The following is an 18,030-nucleotide window of genomic DNA, read 5'->3' as shown; positions in this document are numbered from 1 at the left end:
CTCCTTACCACTTGGCTCCATGCTCCACTGGGAGCTTTGCCTGCATCCCAGTTGCTCGCAAAGTGCTTGGGGCTGCACTGCAGACGAGGCTGGGGTTAAAGCGAAGGCATTGGGCTGTAAGCTTCTGTACTCCTTCCACTGCATGCGTGCTGCCGCAGCCAGGCAATGTTAGCTTCGGGTGGTAAATTCCTCCAGGGCAAGTAGAGCCCTCCAGACCTTGTCCATCAGCCCCTGAAGAGCGTTTGACTACTTCCTGCAGATGATCTTAGCTCTGTACTCCATGGATTTACAAGACTGCATCTGGTCCTGCAACCTTTATCAGCACAAGTTGTTTGCTGAAGTCAGCCAGGACTTCCCAGGTGGGAAAGGATTGCTTGTGTGGAGTTAAGGATGGGGACAGGGACAGCTGAGGTTTCTGCTGGCTTTCTTTGTTGAGAGGCATTTTCCACAACTTATTCTTGTTGGCATTAAAACTACAGACTAATTGAAACAAAGTGCAATGAGAGCTGAATCAGTGACCTATTTCCCCCATTTTTGTCAAAGGCAAGATAGATACACATCAAATATTAAGCAACAACTGGAAGATCTCGGTGCCACTGTCTGCAGCCAGCTTCCTGTTGTTACACACCACGACTTCTTGTTAAATTCCGCTTTTCAGGCCTGGTAAACAAAGGAGAATCACTGAATGACCCCAGTGTACGCTGCTGCTGATCTCCACACACATCTGCAGCAGGGTTGTGATTCCCCAAACATTAAATTGATCTCTAAACTGGCCTCCTGTGTACTCCAAGAATGACCTGTAAAGTGAGTGGGAAGGTTATGAGAGGAGTTCCTGAACTGTCCTGCATGTCCTGGGATGACCACAGTGGTTACTCTTCGCAAGGTCTGCCACCATACTGCCAGTCCTCTCCAACAGTGCCAGAGCTTATTGGATGAAGGGAGTCTACATGGAGCTGATGAGACCTTGTGTGCTGTACGTAAGGATGTGCTGGGAGAAGAAAAGCGCTTAAGGTCAAACCTGCTCCAAGAAGAAAGTATATCAGCTTGGGTTTTTTTTTTTTTTTTTTGCTAATGAAGTCAAAAGCATTTGAGAAGCAATTACCAGCACACAGGACAGCTTTCCTATGCCATTTAGGTATCTGCATATTCCCACCAAAGTCAGTAAGAAGCCTGTCTGAATAAATCTTCAACACAATTTCAAACAGCAGACATGGATGCTGAGCCCCAACACAACTGGGTACCCAAAAGACATGGGGTTGCTTTCTCTGGGGGGAAAATGTCCTGTGACGTTGCGATCTGGAGTTGAAACAGCTGGACCTTCCTGAGGCCTTTGTAGAATGGGCTTTGCAAGAGGTGACTGTGGAAGGAATCTATTCTCCTGACTGCACACCACCTCCAAACAACAAGCATGCTATAATAACGCAAGCAACAAAGTGTTACAGGTTATAAAATGTTCATTGCCTACCGCTTCTCGGAGACACAGTTTCTTTAGCTCTTCCAAGCGTTGGCGCAGTGTCTCTTCCAAAGCTTCTTGCCTGGACTTCAGTGCAGCCAGCATGTCTTTCTTGGCAGACTGAGAACTATCCGACTCTTGGGAACCTATCAATAAACAATGATTTCACTAGGCCAGCTGACAGCAGAATACACATCTGGAGTGCTTGTAATTTTACCAAAGCCTGGATGCAATCCTTCCAAAAAGAAATCAGACTATGACATGAAGCAGGTGTTACCCAGTCATGTTTGTTTACGGCAAATTCTTAATGCTTAAGCTAACAGACAGAGATTGGACAGTAGGGCACACAAAGACATTTGTAATAGTTAGCCAGAAAAACAGAAGCAACAAATTTATTCATGTAAAGATCCTAGAAAAATAAAAGACATACTGTTCCCATGAAAGTTCCCAACGGCAAATAACAGTACAGTTTATCAAGCCCTGGAGATGCATTTTTGGGAAATTAAGCCTAGGAGAAACCATGTGACAATACAGCCTATTTCTTAAAAACTGCAATTATCCTAGTGGCAAAATTCAATCCACTAACAGTGGCTGTTTTATGAAAAAATGTAACGGAACAAAATTACCTAGCAAGATTCCTGTAAAACACACCAAAACAACAATAACCCATAGGTCCTTCTGGGATGGCAGCTGTTTCTTGTGAAGACGTAGATCAAGATATTTAAACTGGATGTCCAAATGGCTTGGTTTTTCAAGGGCAATTACCAGCAACTTCCACTAAAGTAAGTCCATGCATTAAGTCAGACTGATGCTCAGATGTCATGACAGCATTTGTAACTTCAGCTCTTTAGGGGAATTTATTGATGGGGTTCCTGATTCTATTTTGGTTTGGGATGGTGCATCAGTTGCTATCCAAGATGTAGCATCTCAAAGGGGCAACACTGGTTGCATCCATTTGTGGGTCCCCAACTTGAGCATCTTATTTTTCAGAATTTGCTTAGCATTTGCCATCTTTAGTGCACCTCTGGGCTCAGGGGTGAGTTTATAGTGAAGTCACTACTTTGCTCTGATCCCCTTATTTGCATAAGCCAAGTGCATCCTTTCATCACAGAGCAAGGACATGAAGGTTATGGCCATACTGTGAGATGAAAATCAAGCTCAAGAAGGGGTAAATGACATCTCTACATGATTTTCAGTTATAACACTGGCTGTTGTGCAGCTACAGCTGTGGTTCAAACAATCCACTTTAAGTTTATGGAAAGCTGAGCTCTGGTATTTTTGGAGCATCCCATGCCTGTCCACAGATGACACCGAGAGCTACAGCTCCACACACTCCAAAGCTCTGCCCCACACACAGCTCCAGAGCTCAGCCTCAGTCTGCATATGATCCCTTTCTAATAAACTCCATAGCAGGTCTTGAGCTGGGCTAAACAGATGGGGCTGCTGTGGCTGAGGGGTTGCTGTTGCAGCTTGGCCTCCAAGAGCAGAGTGAGGGCACTGAGCCCAAGGAGGTTGAAAACGTTGCTGCTATTTCAGAGCTCTGGAAGGAACATGGGTACATGTTTTGGCAGCAAAACAGAGTGAAATTTATGCTTTCAGCTTCATCTTTCATTGCTACTATTCCAGCAGACCGTTAAAGCTGAACTGAAAGAGGTTTGAGGCAACCCATGCCATGGAACAGATCTGCATTGGCCCAGGGGGAGCAGAGAATCTTATAGATCTTTTCCACTGCTATTTTCTGCAGTTTTTATACAGGAAGACAGCTGGTACTTATTCTGTGAAGTGCCACGCACCTTTGTTACACCTTTTATTGGGCTGTCCTGGAGTGGGGGAGGTGTAAAAAGGGATCTCTAAAGGTCAACCAGGTTGAGCATCATCAGACAGAGGACAACCTCATCTTACCATGAGGTAAGATGCTTGTTTAGTTGCTGTAGTCATCCTTATTTCATTTGGGTTTGCCCTCATAGAGCAACAAAACTCAATTCTGCAAACACATCTGTGCTGCAAGAACTTGACGGGATCTTTTAGAGGAGCCTTGTATTTGCGCTGGCAGGGAAAGCCCTCTCTAGCATTTAGTAATTCTTAATAGTAACCCTGATGAGCAGTTACTAGCAAAAGCTGAACTGCTGAATTTCTTCACTGAATTGCCAACAAACTGCTGAGTTCCGCTAAAAAGTTGCTCATGATTCCAGCAGATGTTTCTACCCTTTTTTCTTTCCTTTTAGGACAACTTTAATGACCTACATTTTCCTTTCAACTGCTCTTCCCCTTTCCTTCCTCTCTCTGCTCCCTACCTCCACACCAGACTCAGATTTATTCTTAAAGCTATTCGTTTTTGCACTGCAGGTTGCCACAGCAGCTACAGGGATGCTGAAACATTTAAAAGCATATGAATAGTCTAAACCCTGGCCAGATGCCTGAGCTGATGCGGGGTGTGCCGACAAGAAGGAAACAAATGGCTTCTGGCTGAGCTGGTATGGACCCAAATCAAGCACAGACAGTTTACTGCATTTGCTCCAGCTGCGCTCACCCTGTGTGAGAACCACGCTGGTCTCAACCCTGATGCGGTCGTGGCAGTGTCCACTGAGTACACGTTTTGCCATTTTTTTCACCCCTCCCAGAAAGCAAAGGAACCGGGTGAGATCTACAAGCGCATTGTCACATTCTGAGCTAAGCAACGGGATTACTGCTGAAGCCAAAGTCAACCGCTCCTTGGCGCTAATGAACCGGTTCAAATTAACCTTTTCTGAGTGTGTCTTTGTATCACAAACTCTTCTACCGTAGCGAGGGTTCAAAGGCCAGGGGGACAGGCCACTCAGTTCATGGCTTGTGACACTGAATTTTTTTAGCTTGACCATACCTGACTTGGATGATCCCTTGGGCATACTGCAGGACTGACTTATTTCTTCAGGCCTTCCTGAAGTTTCTCCTTCAGAAACTGTTTTTTTCTACCTATTTGTTTTGCTTTTTTTTTTTAATTTAAAAGCTGAACTATTTTGAGGTGTATTTTTATGGGTTGGCTTCTCTACTTGTTCTCACAGGTGAAAAGCAAATGGAAACTTGATCAGTCAAGAGAATCACACCAGTGTGAGATGCTTGTAAAGGAGCAGAGAACAGTCCTTTGTATTGCTGGGGTGCCTACCACTTCCATTAAAGGCTCTTTGTTTATAAATATGTATTAACCCAGCCTCGAGCAAGGCTGTGACCACAGACCTACTGCTAAACCCAGTGGCAATTGACCCAAAAATGTCAGAACAAATCAAAAGACCATAAAAACAACCAAAGAAATAATCAAAGACCAGCTCAAACCAAACCAACCAAGCAGATACTACCTTAAATCAGCCTTATTAAATAAGATGTACACTGAGTCACGGCTGCCCAGTGCCTTCCAAAGGGGATCATCAACACAGAAAAATCAGTCCTAACATGGAAGATTCCTACTGTGGCAGAAACGGTTGACTGGGAGGCTTTCTCAGGTATTTTATCTCCCACAATTAGGGCTAATTCCTAATGCAGTAAACCAGAGAAATGTTTCTGAAAGATGTAATTTCCCTGTATAGCTTTTGAACCTTTCTGTGAAAATTATTATTCAGATTCCTTCCCATTTGCTGTGCAAAGATTTACCAAACTCTCCATTTTGACACACACTTCTGCAGAAACAGTTGATGTCCCTAAAAGAAAAAGGGTTGTGAAAACACGCCGGGTAGAAAGCACAGGGCCATCTCTTTGTTAGGCACCAGGAACCTGCTGAATTGGGTCCTGCTTTTATAGCTGATGCTGCTGGTTTAGTTTCAAAGCCAAGGAAACTGTACATGCCTTTTCCTCCTTAGCATACAGGATGGGACACAGGTCTTGGTGACCTGAACATCCACTTAATACCCTATTAGTTTGTGGATACACTACTCATCTTCTGATACCAACTTGGCCTCTCTGGGCAATTTCTCCATCCACTGACATTCAGGAGGAACTCACTCCTCCAGCAGAATTCATGGCTGAGCTTCTCCACCAGTGCTAATGGGCTGGTTTCTGATCACTCTAATACCGATGATGTCAGGACAGTCTTGGTGATGTTGACAGAGACATGAAGGAAGTGAGTCACACCACCAAAGGATCTGACCAAAGCAATGTGCTGCGCCTGTGCAGATCTGCAGGAGCTCCTGCCTACCAGGTGTCAGCTCCAAGACAAGCTTTGTTTTAAAGCTTGTCAAAGAGACAAGACCAGCTACATTAGCCACCGTTTTGAAGAGGAAAGCGCCTACTAGTGACTCACTGTTTGTCCCCATTTCCTCCACTTATTTTAGTGGAGTGGAGTCAGCTTGGAAAAGGGATAAATGAGAAAGATTAAAATAAGCAGGGAGGATAGAAGGGATGCTGAAGAGCAGAGGGAGCCAAGGCTTGGTGCTAGCATCAGTGAGGGGAAGGGAGATGCAACAAGGCGGCTGAGTAGCAGTGAGGCAAGAGCATCCAGGCATCTCTTCTCTTTCTTATTTTGTGAATCTCCTGTTCCAGGAAAAACACATCTAAATATGGCAAACTCTTATGCTACATCCGGCTGCTGGCTCCAGCTCGCTGGCATTTGGTCGAGGTCCCCATGGAAGGCTGTCTCCCAAGTGGGGAGCGGAGGTCCCTCACGCTTGCTCCGTGCCAGAACCCGGGCTGACTCACCGCGCCAGGATGTCATCGCACAACAGCCAGCAACCTCAGACGGCCACTATCTCTTGTCTCTGCCAGACAAATAGGATATCCTCCGCGGCGCACGGGAGCCCAGCTGGAGCTGCTCCGCACAGGATGCGCTCAGATATCCTGTGGGTGACTCGTCTTTGCGAGCCCTCGCACTTGTGGGCCGTGCCGGAGACCGTGCGGGTGCTGTTTATTCCCTCCGATACCTGCTGGGACGGTCCAGCTCGGAGATGGCCCTGCCGGATGGAGCGGCAGGGGCCAGGGAACCGGCTGGCTGGGCTCTGTCGTGGCATTTCCAAATGTAAACAGGTCCCTGCACAGGAAACCTCCGTGGCTGCTGAAGGAATGGGGCTCAAGGGGCTGGAGGCTCCTCAAACACGTCTGCGGAGCTAAAGCAGAGGTGCTCCTCTGCCCACTGAGATGAAGGTAGCAGTCTAAGGTTCAGTCCAACAATAATCCAGCGATAACAGGGCTCCTCACTAGCTAGGAGCCCTGCAGAGCTCTTAGGGCACAGACTGCTCTGAAGGAAATATCCACCTTAGACCTAACTTGATTTTGTTCCCATAATTATCTCTGCTGGCTTTGATTAGGGTTCATCCTAGTGTGAAAGCAGAGCTTTTATTCACAGGTAAATCTTGCCCCAGATGTCCAGGCATGGCCCAGAGATCTTGAGCAGAAGATCCCTGAGCTAAACCCCAACAGCCTGCTGTTTTGGGGCCCCCTTCAGAGGGGGACGAAAGTTAAAGAGTGAGCTTGTCAGAAACGGACTTGGGAGCATCAGGTATCAAACTTATGACTCTGAAGTGGACACAGACCGAGATCGAGGGCCTGGGAAACATGGAGGAGCTTAGGCTTTGGCCCTGAATTACTGTGACCGTGGGGAAGTCACTGCCCCAGTATAAGACTCCATCTCCCCTCTGCTGTGTCTTGAGACTGTAAGTGATGTGGGGCAGCAACTGTTTCACACTGCACAGCAGGATCTTGGCCAGACAGTGTGACAGCTGGGAGCAACAATAGATATTTCCTTGCAGTCTTGCTGCAAACCCAGGGGAGACATGGCAGCTTCAGTGTGCTCCTCATGGCACTGACAGCCCCTTCAGTGAGGAATGGAGAGGAAATGCCTACAAGTAATTTCCAAGAAAAAAGGACAGAGAACAGTAGGGAAGTGGGGGCAAACTGAGATTCAGTTCTGCCCTTGTGATTTCGAGTCACTTGGGGTATTTATAGCCTGGAAATCTACTGTGGCCACTTAATCATTTGCACTTATTCTCTCCAGCGTGCAGGTTGTGCTGCGATAACCCATCATTGTTGTGACTGTGCGCCGATAATCTTCGGCACAATGGGAGGAAACGCAAAGGCTGGGACGGAGCCGGCGACTGTGCCTAGTGGGACAGGCAGCGAATGCCCCCTCTTGTCCAGTGGGACAGGGCTGGGTCACCTCTGCCAGCCGGGCTCGAGGAAAGGGGCTCTTGGAGCAGAGGGGTCTGGGTGACTGTGTGGAAGCAATCCAGGGTCTCCAGTTTCATGGTATCTGTCCTACTCTGACAGACATCTTCTCTCTATACTTCCTTGTAGCTGCTTGTAGCTGCTGGAAGGCACACAGCAGCAGCAAACCCCACAGCTCTCCTTAATGTTTTGGGGAGAGCCCTGTCCTCATAGCTGGTAGGACCTAAAGGCAACTCTGAACACAGGAACCTGGGGGAAGCCATGCTCGCCTGGCCCACCAGCAGCACCTTGACTGAAACAGAGCTTCACACAGTCCTACACAGGCGCCCAGGTAGACCGAGACACCTACCCAGACCTGAAGAAATGACTCACCTGTAAATGAACTCTGCATGGGTCTAGTCACTCGTGCAATTCTGCTGAGTCTGCAAACTCCACGTTCATAGAAACATAGAACAGTTTGGGTTGGAAGGCACCTTTAAAGGCCATCTAGTCCAACCCCCCTGCCATAAGCAGGGACATCTGCAACCAGACCAGGTTGCTCAGAGCCCCGTCCATCCTGACCTGGGATGTTTCCAGGGACAGGGCATCTACCACTTCTCTGGGCAACCTGGGCCAGTGCTTCAGCATGCTCACTGTGAAATATTTTCTCCTTATATCTAGGAAGATAGATATGGATTTCTCGCTCTCTCTCAGCCAGATGGGATTTGAGCAGGGAACAAAAAAAAACCAGAAATAAAAGCATGGGCAGCTCCCAGTTTGGGATCTCCATTCATGTAACCCTGGTAGGTAGTGGCCCTACATAAGCTTTTCTGAGCCTGATTTCCTGCTGGCTTTCATCTGCTCTCTCCCGGTGTGACAGCAGAAGCAGACCCCCATGCTTTTTTCCAGGAAGGCGAAAAGTCAGTTTATTAACGTGAAAACAAGATTACTACCAAGTAGCTCTCACAGACTTGGGAATGGTGCCCAGGAGGCTGAGATCTTGGAAAGACCTTAAGAACTTCCTTGGAGTACTTAACATTATTTACTTTCCAGCAGGAGAGCTGGAAAAAATGCCAAACAAACAAAGAGCTCCAACAACCCGACACCAGTCTGGGAGCTGCTCGGCTACTGCAACTCCCTGAGCGATGGGAGGCACAGACGGTGGATTGTATACGGCATCAGGAGGACCTAAGAAGCAGAAAGACATCTCTGTTTGCAGGCAAGGCAAGGAATTGCACAGCAGGCTCTGTAAGCCTTGCACATTTTAACCCCTTGCTGGACATTTTCCATGCAGGAAAGTGTAGCTTTTAAGAGAGATGAAGGATGCAGCGATGCAAAGCTGATCTACTGCTCCAGCGTGGGTTCAGTTTCAAAGCATTTGTGTTCTTAGATGGACTCTTCCCTTGTCAAGCATGGGAAGGTTATCCTCTGGTGTTACAGATCTCCACACAATCGGTTTTGATAACTTGATGTGATACTTAACAGAGGGCATTTAATTGACTGGAACTGTTAATTATAGTGATACCAGCAACTTTGCTCTTCTGAAGAGCTTCCCATCTGAGCAGCTTCAAGCTCTTCACAAACTATCAATCCTTGCTTTGCTCCTAGAGTGATGTGTAGCACTGTTTTACACACAGCTTGCCTCATTCAGACTGACAGAAGAGTTTCAAAGAAATACACACATGTTCCTGACTCCTCTTCCCTGGTGCCTCTCTTCTGATGCTCTAGCTCTCTTCTGTATCACTTCTGGGTTGCTTTCACAGTTATGTCTTCCTCATAACAGGAAGATGCTTTAAGCCACACAAAAACCCCTCTAGGTCCCCACACTGGTATGGTGGAGAGTGCTAAGGAATAGCTCTTTTGAGTCTGGGACACCAGGCAAATTCCAGCAACAGAGAGGCAAAGCAGACGTGCACTCTGTGAAGAATCCACCCTGCCTCAACAGTGCTGAAGGACATCACCAATTCCCAGCCTCCTTTTCCCAAGTGACCTGCACTGGCTGACGGCTTCCTCACTGCTGGTTGAGGGTTCTTTCACAAACACATCTGCCTAGGGATGAGCTGGGTGCCAAGGGGTGATTATGGCAGAAACTGTGAAGAGAAACTAGGTCTCAGCTGGAAAGTGAGAGGTTGGAGATGACATCCTGGGGCCAAAGAGGAAATGAGCAGCAGTAATGAGAGAGGGGGGAGGCTGCTGCCTGTGCTGTTTGTGGAGCGATGTGCTGAGAGATGAACTGACACCTGGACAGACAGAAAGGCTAAAGGGAAGTGACTTTCATTTCTACAGTGCAGCTTCTAGCTGCTCCCCATTATACCATGGCCATGGCCCTTCCCACTATATTCTCTCCAGTTACAGGATAAAGGACCTACCTGATGACAGAAGACTTCCGCTGCTGCCGCTGATAATTTTGCCTTTACTCCCCATGTTGGCCAGCTTTGAGGTCTTCAGCGTTCCTGTTTCGGTCAGGTCAATCGCAATCTCACTCAGGCTTCTTGCAGCGTGAATCTTGGACTGGACATGGACACAAGAGTTAGTAATGATCTATTGCTTCTTTAAAGCTCATAGAAGGCAAAAGTCCTGCTGTGGCAGGAAACAGGCCTCCACAGCAAACTTGGATTATTTTACAAGAATAGAAGTAATCTGGCACGCTATTCACTGCTGTGCTTTTTACATTCTTAAGTGGGTACAATTCTGGCATCGCTTCCTGTTGTTTGTTATTTTCTCTGCTTTGCCATGCACATTTTTCCCTCTTAAACAAACTATGTATGGAGTCACTGTGTTACCACATACAATAAGAAACCTTCAGAAATGCCAGCATAATAAACTGCAAAGCCTAAAGGCTAAAGACCATCTCTAGCATCTAAAGGAAGGCAGGAGGGACCTTTCCAAATCTGCAATGAGCTTTGGACCAAGACACAGTGAGGACATGGCTTAAATGAGTTGTCATGAGAGGATGTAAGAAAATACTGTCAGGAAAACATGTTCAGGTTATGGTCCAGACTAACAAGCTGCATGCAATGCCTCTACCGTGAGGGACCTCCTCAAAGCATTAAGAAACAACAGCTGGCCCCAGCTCAGTAACTGGCCACACTAGGGCAAGGAGTCAGCCATTGTCCGCCATCAAATGTCAACAGTGTAGGCACCTCCGGGGGAAAGTAAACATGCATACTGCGTTAACCAATAGAATAGAGTAGAACAGAATATTATATTTCAGCTAGACTTTCATCTAGTCCTCCTCCTATCTTCGGAGGGAATGAGTTGACTTCCTAAGATGTCATCCTTTCTCCACTGGTTTTGGAAGGATTTGAGACAACAAGATGCCCAGAAACTTCAGGTGAGAGAACTCCAGAACTTTCTCTTCGTTGAGTAAGGAGCTCAGTTGTGGTTATGCCCACAGAGCCAACAAAGGCAGAAAAACGTTTAGGGCAAGGGGGTTAGCGGCACTGAACAATTAAGTGAGCACAGCAGCTGCTTGCAGGGTTCAGCTCACTGAGTCCTATTGGCTGCCTTGCCTCTGCAATACAAACCTCACTGTTAGTAGCTCACAATCTATCTTCAGTCCATTCTCCTGGCAGCCTCTAGCAGGTGCTTAACATGAACAAGAGCATCAAGAACATTGATCAAAGTTGCTGGGAATGGCCCTTCAGTTATATCCCTAGCACTACCAGGAAGAAGAACCTATACATGAGAGGGTCTTGGCTGGCCACAAGAATTTTTCGGTCCTTTTTGTGACCAGTACAGCCTTAGGATCACCTTAAAATAGCAACTGCCACATCAGAACAGCCCCAAAGCCTCTCTAGTCCTCTATCTCATTTCTGACTGGGGTCATCTCCAAGCACTTCAGAAAAAAAACGTAAGGAAACTTTTCATTAAGCCACTGTGGAGTAATCTGTGCACATGGAAAATTTCCTCCTGCCTCTTCTTAACCAGTGCTTATGCTCAGAGCTCTATTTTATGTATTGGTTGTTGAATTCTCTTCAGGGAACAAGCCATGCTAACAAGGAGGAAATCGACAACCAGGAGGAGGCTTGCTGTCTGCAACATGGTGCACAAAGATGACTGCTATTTCATCTCCAACCTGGAAATCAGCTTCTTGCTCACTGACCCTCAAGTGAGGCTCCCGTGAGGCTCCCCCTCAGTCATGGATGGAGGGAGCTTGGAGCTCAGGCCATTGCCCAAATCTCGCAAGTCCTGTGCTGCTGGAGTGGGTACAACTCAGGGCCACTGACCTGCAATTTCTAGTTCCCATAACCCTGAAAGTTGTTGGGACATTGTGCCAAGGCTCTCCAGCCACACAAGGACTTGTTCCACAGGATGGTGAAGTCCCAGTTCACCTGAGCATTCACCTCTTCACCTCCTCAAGGCCAGAACAGACTGACTCTCAGCCCTAGTCATACAGTTCAGGTGATGGGCACACCATTACAGTGCTAACAGATCAGAAGCTGATTGTCGTCCACGTACCAGGATGTGATCTGTTCCCACTGGAACTAACATGAGATGGGACTACAAGGAATGCTTGCCATGATGGGATTTTCAGTGTTATTTCACATCCTCAGGAAGCAGAAATCATTTTAACAAGAACTAAGGCTGAATCAATAGCTGAATGCTCACCACACTGAGCTTCACTCTTAGCTCTGTTACTGATTTGCTGTGGGGCTTTGGGTAAGACACTTTACGCTAAGTTCTTAGTGATCCCCTGCCTCTGTTTGCACATCAGTGAAATAATAAGGGAAGTAAAATGTCTCCCTGTTGCACACTGTATTTTTAAGATTAATTTAAGACTGCAAATGAAGACAGCACTGGGAGAGCCTTAAACTGAAAACACCCTCAGAAGTATTATCATAATTTAATATCCTTGGTTATTTATAGGCTCCGTCATTACCGTTCAGAGGTACCCACATTTCTCATAAGCTTATTTCCACAACAACCCCAAGAACAGGGTGTGTGCACTCACTCATTTGAGTGCAGAGGCTGAACTACCTGCCAAGATGTAAGAGCAGATCAGGCAACCAGTACTGACCCTCTTAAAATAATGATACAACCAGTTAGACACTTCTTATTCCAGCAGCTCCTCCCCAAAATCAGCCCCAGGAGAAGGATAGCACTCTTTTACCTTCTTGGATCTGATGTTTCTGGTCAGAAACAAGGTCTGCAAAACAGACTCTGGAAAGTTAGCTCTAGGTGAAGAGGAAAGTCACTGCTTTTATCTAATGGGATTTCCTGCTACTGAAGTCTTGATAAGGAGCCTGAGCATGAAATGCTGTCTTGCTGCAATGCCAGATCTTTGGAGTAAAAAGTCTTCAGACTGCTGCTGTCCTGGTGATTTATCCCCTGCAGGTGTATATATGCTGTATGACACTACGTATCTCTAGGGTTATGAATACCTTGTATAACCCCCGGAACAGCCATACTGATCAAACCCAGTATCTGCCTAACCCAATATACTGAGTCCTTGCAGCGGATGTCTACGAACGGTACAAAGTCTGCACAGACAGATCCTGCCCTTCCACTCTGTGAGGCAGTGGTTTTCCTGTATTTGTAGGACAGTTTACAGCAAGAAGCTCTGTAGTTTATTTCCATTCATATTCAGACTGCAAATGAGGGCACACTCTGGCCCTACCTGTTTGACTAGGCACCAACTAAAATACTGAGCGAAGGCACTGCAGCTGGGTGCTGTTGTGGTCCTGGCCGGCACACCAAGCCAGCAGTGGCTGGAAATGTGCCCTACATAGGGCAAATTAAAAAATGACATAAGACCAAAGCCTGGCATCCCTGTAGCCAAGAAAAACAAACCAGAAGAGAGCAGATATGGGATCAGCAGGGCAGAGTGCACCCCACAGAAGGTGCAATCCAAACCTGCTGAAGCCGTAGGAGAAGGTTTTAGATCCGATCGCAGTTGTGCTAACGGTGCCCTGCACTAAAGAGTGGGGATGGAGCATCTCCTGAAAGGAATGGGGTTAATTTTCCATGCTGCTCAATCCCTGCTGCCTCTGCTGCCTACAGCAATGCCAATCAGCGTCGGGTGGCCTTGTGCTTTGGACAGCCACTCATCAACGGCAGGAATCGGAGCAACAGCTCATTTCATACAGGCCACTGAACAGCAGCCAGCGTGAGGCCTGGGCTAGACTTTGTACTGACAGCACAATAGTGCAGAGCTAGATTACATCCCATTAGCGCTCCCCCAGGCCCTGCAGTCCCTCCAGGCTCCAAAATTTTAAAGCACTTAGCGCAGACCTGCCAAGTCTCATTTACATGGAGGGAGACTGGCTCATTCATGAGTCATTTCAAAGCATGGGGCCAAACTGATCCCAGTGCTGTTCTGACAGGGTCAGAGGGTGAAGAAAAATCCATCGGTGAAAAGCAAGAGTAGATGGACACTAGGGATGAATTTATCCCTCTTGCTTGCAGTGATGGAGCTTTGCTGCAGGTGATTTTTTAGAAACTCTGGCCTATTTTCTACTGGTTCACTCAGCCAAAAAAGCCTTGTGCTTGGAGGAATGTGCTGTTGGAAATTCCCACAGAAGGGGACTTCTCAGGTCTTCTAGGCCAAGTGCTTGATTGACTCGGTGCAGTCAACAGAGCAAAGACATGCCTTGAAGTCCTGCTGTATCTGTCTCCTGAAAAAAAGCAGTTCTGCATGCTGACATGTTCACTCAGAAAGCCGGGGATCTTTTCAGTCTCCACGTTACGCTTCGATTGCAGGGAGAGAGAGACAAATCAGCAGGGAGCAAGGCACTGGGAACTCGGTGAGCTGGCATGAGTCCAGCGTGGAGTGAGGCTGCAAAGAAGGCTGGGATCTCACTTCCTTGCAAAAGGGTCAAAACCCAGGCAAAGCTGAACTTACATCTTTTCAAAATCAAGTGAAGGGGCTTTTCCAGTGGAGCTGTGCAGAAGGTCCAGATCCAACTGGTGCCCAGCTATGTGCGCAGCACGGAGTCCAAGCTTGCTTTACCACTATGTCATATCTCCTGCCATCTTATCTATATCACTGGAGTGAAGGCTCAGTTGCGGTGAGCTCCAGTGGCTTTTTCTTCTAAGTTTGTTTTTATTTTTCTTTCTTTTGTCAAAATGATATGAAATGCCAAGTTTGAACATGAAAGGAAGGAGTATCTAAATTTTGCTTTGAAGTTGGGGATTCAACTGAAGTGGGGACTGAGATTTAAGGGGCTGCGAACCCATGCGACCTGAAACTCAAATAAATGTTTGTCTAAGCCCTTGAGAGCTGAAACAAAGACATTTCACATGGCCCCACTTTGGAGTATGTTTTACTGGTTTTCAAAAGCAAAGCGCATGTGAGTACAATGTCCTGAAATGACCACCAGCATGAATTGAACAAATCAATTAAAATTGATGGATCTATCAGTCCTGACAGTGTGTCATGTCAAAGATGAAGACAACAGACTAAAATACTAGCTCCCTTAAGAGAAAGGGAAAAAATATTAGTATATCTTAACTTCAAAGCCTTGGCGTGACCACCAGGATTATTGTGACAAAGCACACTGACATGGTCACAGTTGTGACAGGTTGACAAACGAGGGCTGGTGGGTGGTGCTGGCTGTAGGAGTGTGAGAGAGGGGAGATCAGATTGAAACACAATCTGCCAGCAACAAAAGAAGCACGAAACGAAGTCCTGGGCATTTAAGAGACCCAGTTGCTTACCAAAGAAATGGGAGGAGGAGGGAATCTCCTTTTGTTTGTTGGTTGCTTGTGACCTAAATACCTTGCAGCTAGATCAGCAAATCTATCTGGCTAAAAAATAAACTTCTGTTCATTGTCTGAGTTGTTTTTGTTGAGAGCAAAATAGAGGGGGTTATGCATTTCCTTGGTGTTGCTGAGGAGAGGAGGGCGACAGGAAAGCATTACCTGGTATTGGGTGAGTGTACAGTTTTGTCCATATTCGCAGCTGGCACTTAGGCAGGGGTGGGAAGTTAGCTACGCCCCTAAATTCAATACAGCTCACAGCAACTAAGATGAATCCTGTTTTCTTTTTGTTTTTGCATTAGATGAGACATGGTCAAAGTGGCTGTAACCATGTGTTCTGCCCAAGGCATCCAAAATTCCCACCTACTTTTCAATAAAGTCACAGAGATCATGATGGGGAAAGCAATGTCAGAAGGGTTTAGAGTGAGATGGACTAATAGGACACTGATGGCCCTTCACATAACTTCAGCAAGGCAATTCAATTCATTTAACTGGCAGAAAAATAATGCAACAAATAAAAATAGGAAAAAAGAAATATTTTTCTGCCAGTTTAGTGGGCTGAACTGGCTCATGAAGGGACCTGATAGGGCTAGGGCCTGTGCAAGGGAGGGAGCAGCCCCTGCCTGAAAATGCAGGCAGTGCTTTCAGCAATAGCAAGATGTTAAGATCGTTTCAGCTGTTTGGAGGAGTATCACCCTGCACATTCCTGCCATCTCACCAGAGATGGGAGGCAACGCAGGCAGCTGTACAAGAAGGTACCCACTCAATACAGACTCTGTTTTCTCTGTCAAGTTTTACACCAGCATGCTCACATGGAGAGGGGCATCTGCATGAGAAGTCTCTCTTCTGTCTCAAAGTGATCTCAAAGTGATCTCCTGCTGCTTTGGGTATGCCTAAAATTACTGTTGATGAAAGGAATTAGAGGGAGAACACACACTCCTCTGGTTTCAAGGTGGTTTCTTTTGTGTATTTAGAGGCCCTTTGTGCAGCACCAGATCAAGACAATTCCTTGGAAAGCCAGGCTGTCAGCATCCTGCCCCCCTCCTTCTGTTGTGAGATTCTTTGTGGAGAGAGAAATAATATCCCTCTCCCTCATTTCTAAGAAAATACATTAGTAAAAAGCAAGGGGCAGCAAGAAGGATTCAGAAACAGGTGTAGAGTGTGAAGCTACTTTGAACTCAGTTATTGGATGCTTCCCTAACTTTATGACAGAGTTCAAAACCAGAAGACATGTGAAAACCATCCAGATTGGGACACGACCCTATTGGCTTGCAAACTTTGGCTCCTCCAACTTGGCCACAGTTCAGTACAACCTTTCCCTCAATCCTCACTCCCACAGACATGAATTCAATACAAATTCCCTCAATCTGGCCAAAGCCAGTAGATATTTTGAGTCAATTTGAGGGTGGAGAATGGACTGAGAGCAGGAGGAGAAGGACTTGGGGGTGTTGGTTGATGACAAGCTCAACATGACCTGGCAATGTGTGCTCGCAGCCCAGAAGGCCAACCATCTCCTGGGCTGCACCCAAAGCAGCGTGGCCAGCAGGGCGAGGGACGGGATTCTACCCCTGTACTCTGCTCTGCTGAGATCCCACCTGGAGTCCTGCGTCCAGCTCTGGAGCCCTCAGCACAGGAAAGACAGGGACCTGTTGGAGCGGGGCCAAAGAAGGCCACAAAAATGCTCAGAGGGCTGGAACAGCTCTGCTGTGAGGACAGGCTGGGAGAGTTGGGGTTTTTCAGCCTGGAGCAGAGAAGGCTCCAGGGAGACCTTGTCGCAACCTTCCACTACCTGAAGGGGGCCTACAAGAAAGCTGGAGAGTGACTTTTTACAAGACATGTAGTGATAGGACAAGGGGTAATGGATTTAAACTGAAAGAGAGCAGATTTAGATTAGATATTACGAAGAAATTCTTCACTATGAGGGTGGTGAGGCACTGGCACGGGTTGCTCAGAGAAGTTGTGGAGGTCCCATCCCTGGAAGTGTTCAAGGCCAGGCTGGATGGGGCTTTGAGCAACCTGGTCTAGTGGAAGGTGTCCCGACCCATGGTGGGGCCCTGGAACTAGATAATCTTTAAGGTCCCTTCCAACCCAAACCATTCTATGATTCTAATACGAATTTACCTTTTTTTGATCTCAAGTGGAAAGGAAGGGCAGGAAAGGAGTCACCATCCGGACTTGACCTTGCTGGGACTGTGGGAAGTGAGGAGGACTCACCCACCACAACACGCACTTCCCAGCTCCAACATGCTTACCTTGCTTTGCTTTCTGTCCAGGTAGAACTGATGTTGACTAATGGCCATAGCCCAGATAGACTTTATTAGTGCTGGACAGGCGTACCACGTATGCACAGCGATGCCGCTATGCCCAAAAGTCCTCCTGGTCACAGATGCCCTGGAGAGGAGAAAAGAATGAACTGGGTTGACACCAAGGTTTCCTTGGATTGTTTTCTGTGCCAGAACCTATCACAGACCCCACAGTCAAAGCTGCTATCTTTACTGCACACACCCTTGTGCTAATGGGAAACAATGCTTAAGAGAACAGCAATAAATAGCTAATCAAGCTAGGAGAGCATTTACTTTAAATAACTCCTCAAGTTAGCAAGCTCCTGAGGACTAACAGTAAAGATCATCCAGTTTGTCCAGTTCAGACTGTATTCCTGGGTTTGGCTGAGCTGATGCTGACCTGCTACGTGTCCCAGGGGAGTCGCCAATGCCAAAGCATGTGTGAATCCTCTGTGTCTCATCACATGCTGAGACACCTGAGGCCAAGTC

General features: G+C 47.0%; 1 protein-coding gene across 1 annotated transcript in view; it reads right to left on the bottom strand.

Annotated features, from left to right (window-relative positions):
- Positions 1 to 17,646, bottom strand: part of FRMD4A (FERM domain containing 4A) — a 34,910-nt gene extending 17,264 nt beyond the window's left edge. Inside the window, exons 1-3 of the mRNA XM_010286624.1 lie at positions 17,512 to 17,646; positions 9,928 to 10,069; positions 1,466 to 1,599 (exon numbers count right to left, since the gene is read on the bottom strand). Of these exons, the coding sequence (XP_010284926.1) occupies positions 1,466 to 1,599; positions 9,928 to 10,069; positions 17,512 to 17,559 (324 nt within the window). The 5' untranslated portion in view covers positions 17,560 to 17,646. The remainder of the gene's footprint in view (positions 1 to 1,465; positions 1,600 to 9,927; positions 10,070 to 17,511) is intronic.
- Between the last annotated feature and the right edge of the window lie 384 nt (positions 17,647 to 18,030).

Source organism: Phaethon lepturus, unplaced genomic scaffold, assembly GCF_000687285.1.
Source record: "Phaethon lepturus isolate BGI_N335 unplaced genomic scaffold, ASM68728v1 scaffold47584, whole genome shotgun sequence".
NCBI classification, from domain to species: Eukaryota; Metazoa; Chordata; class Aves; order Phaethontiformes; family Phaethontidae; genus Phaethon; species Phaethon lepturus.
Note: the sequence above shows the minus strand (reverse complement) of the source record. Positions and strands in the feature narration are given on the sequence as shown.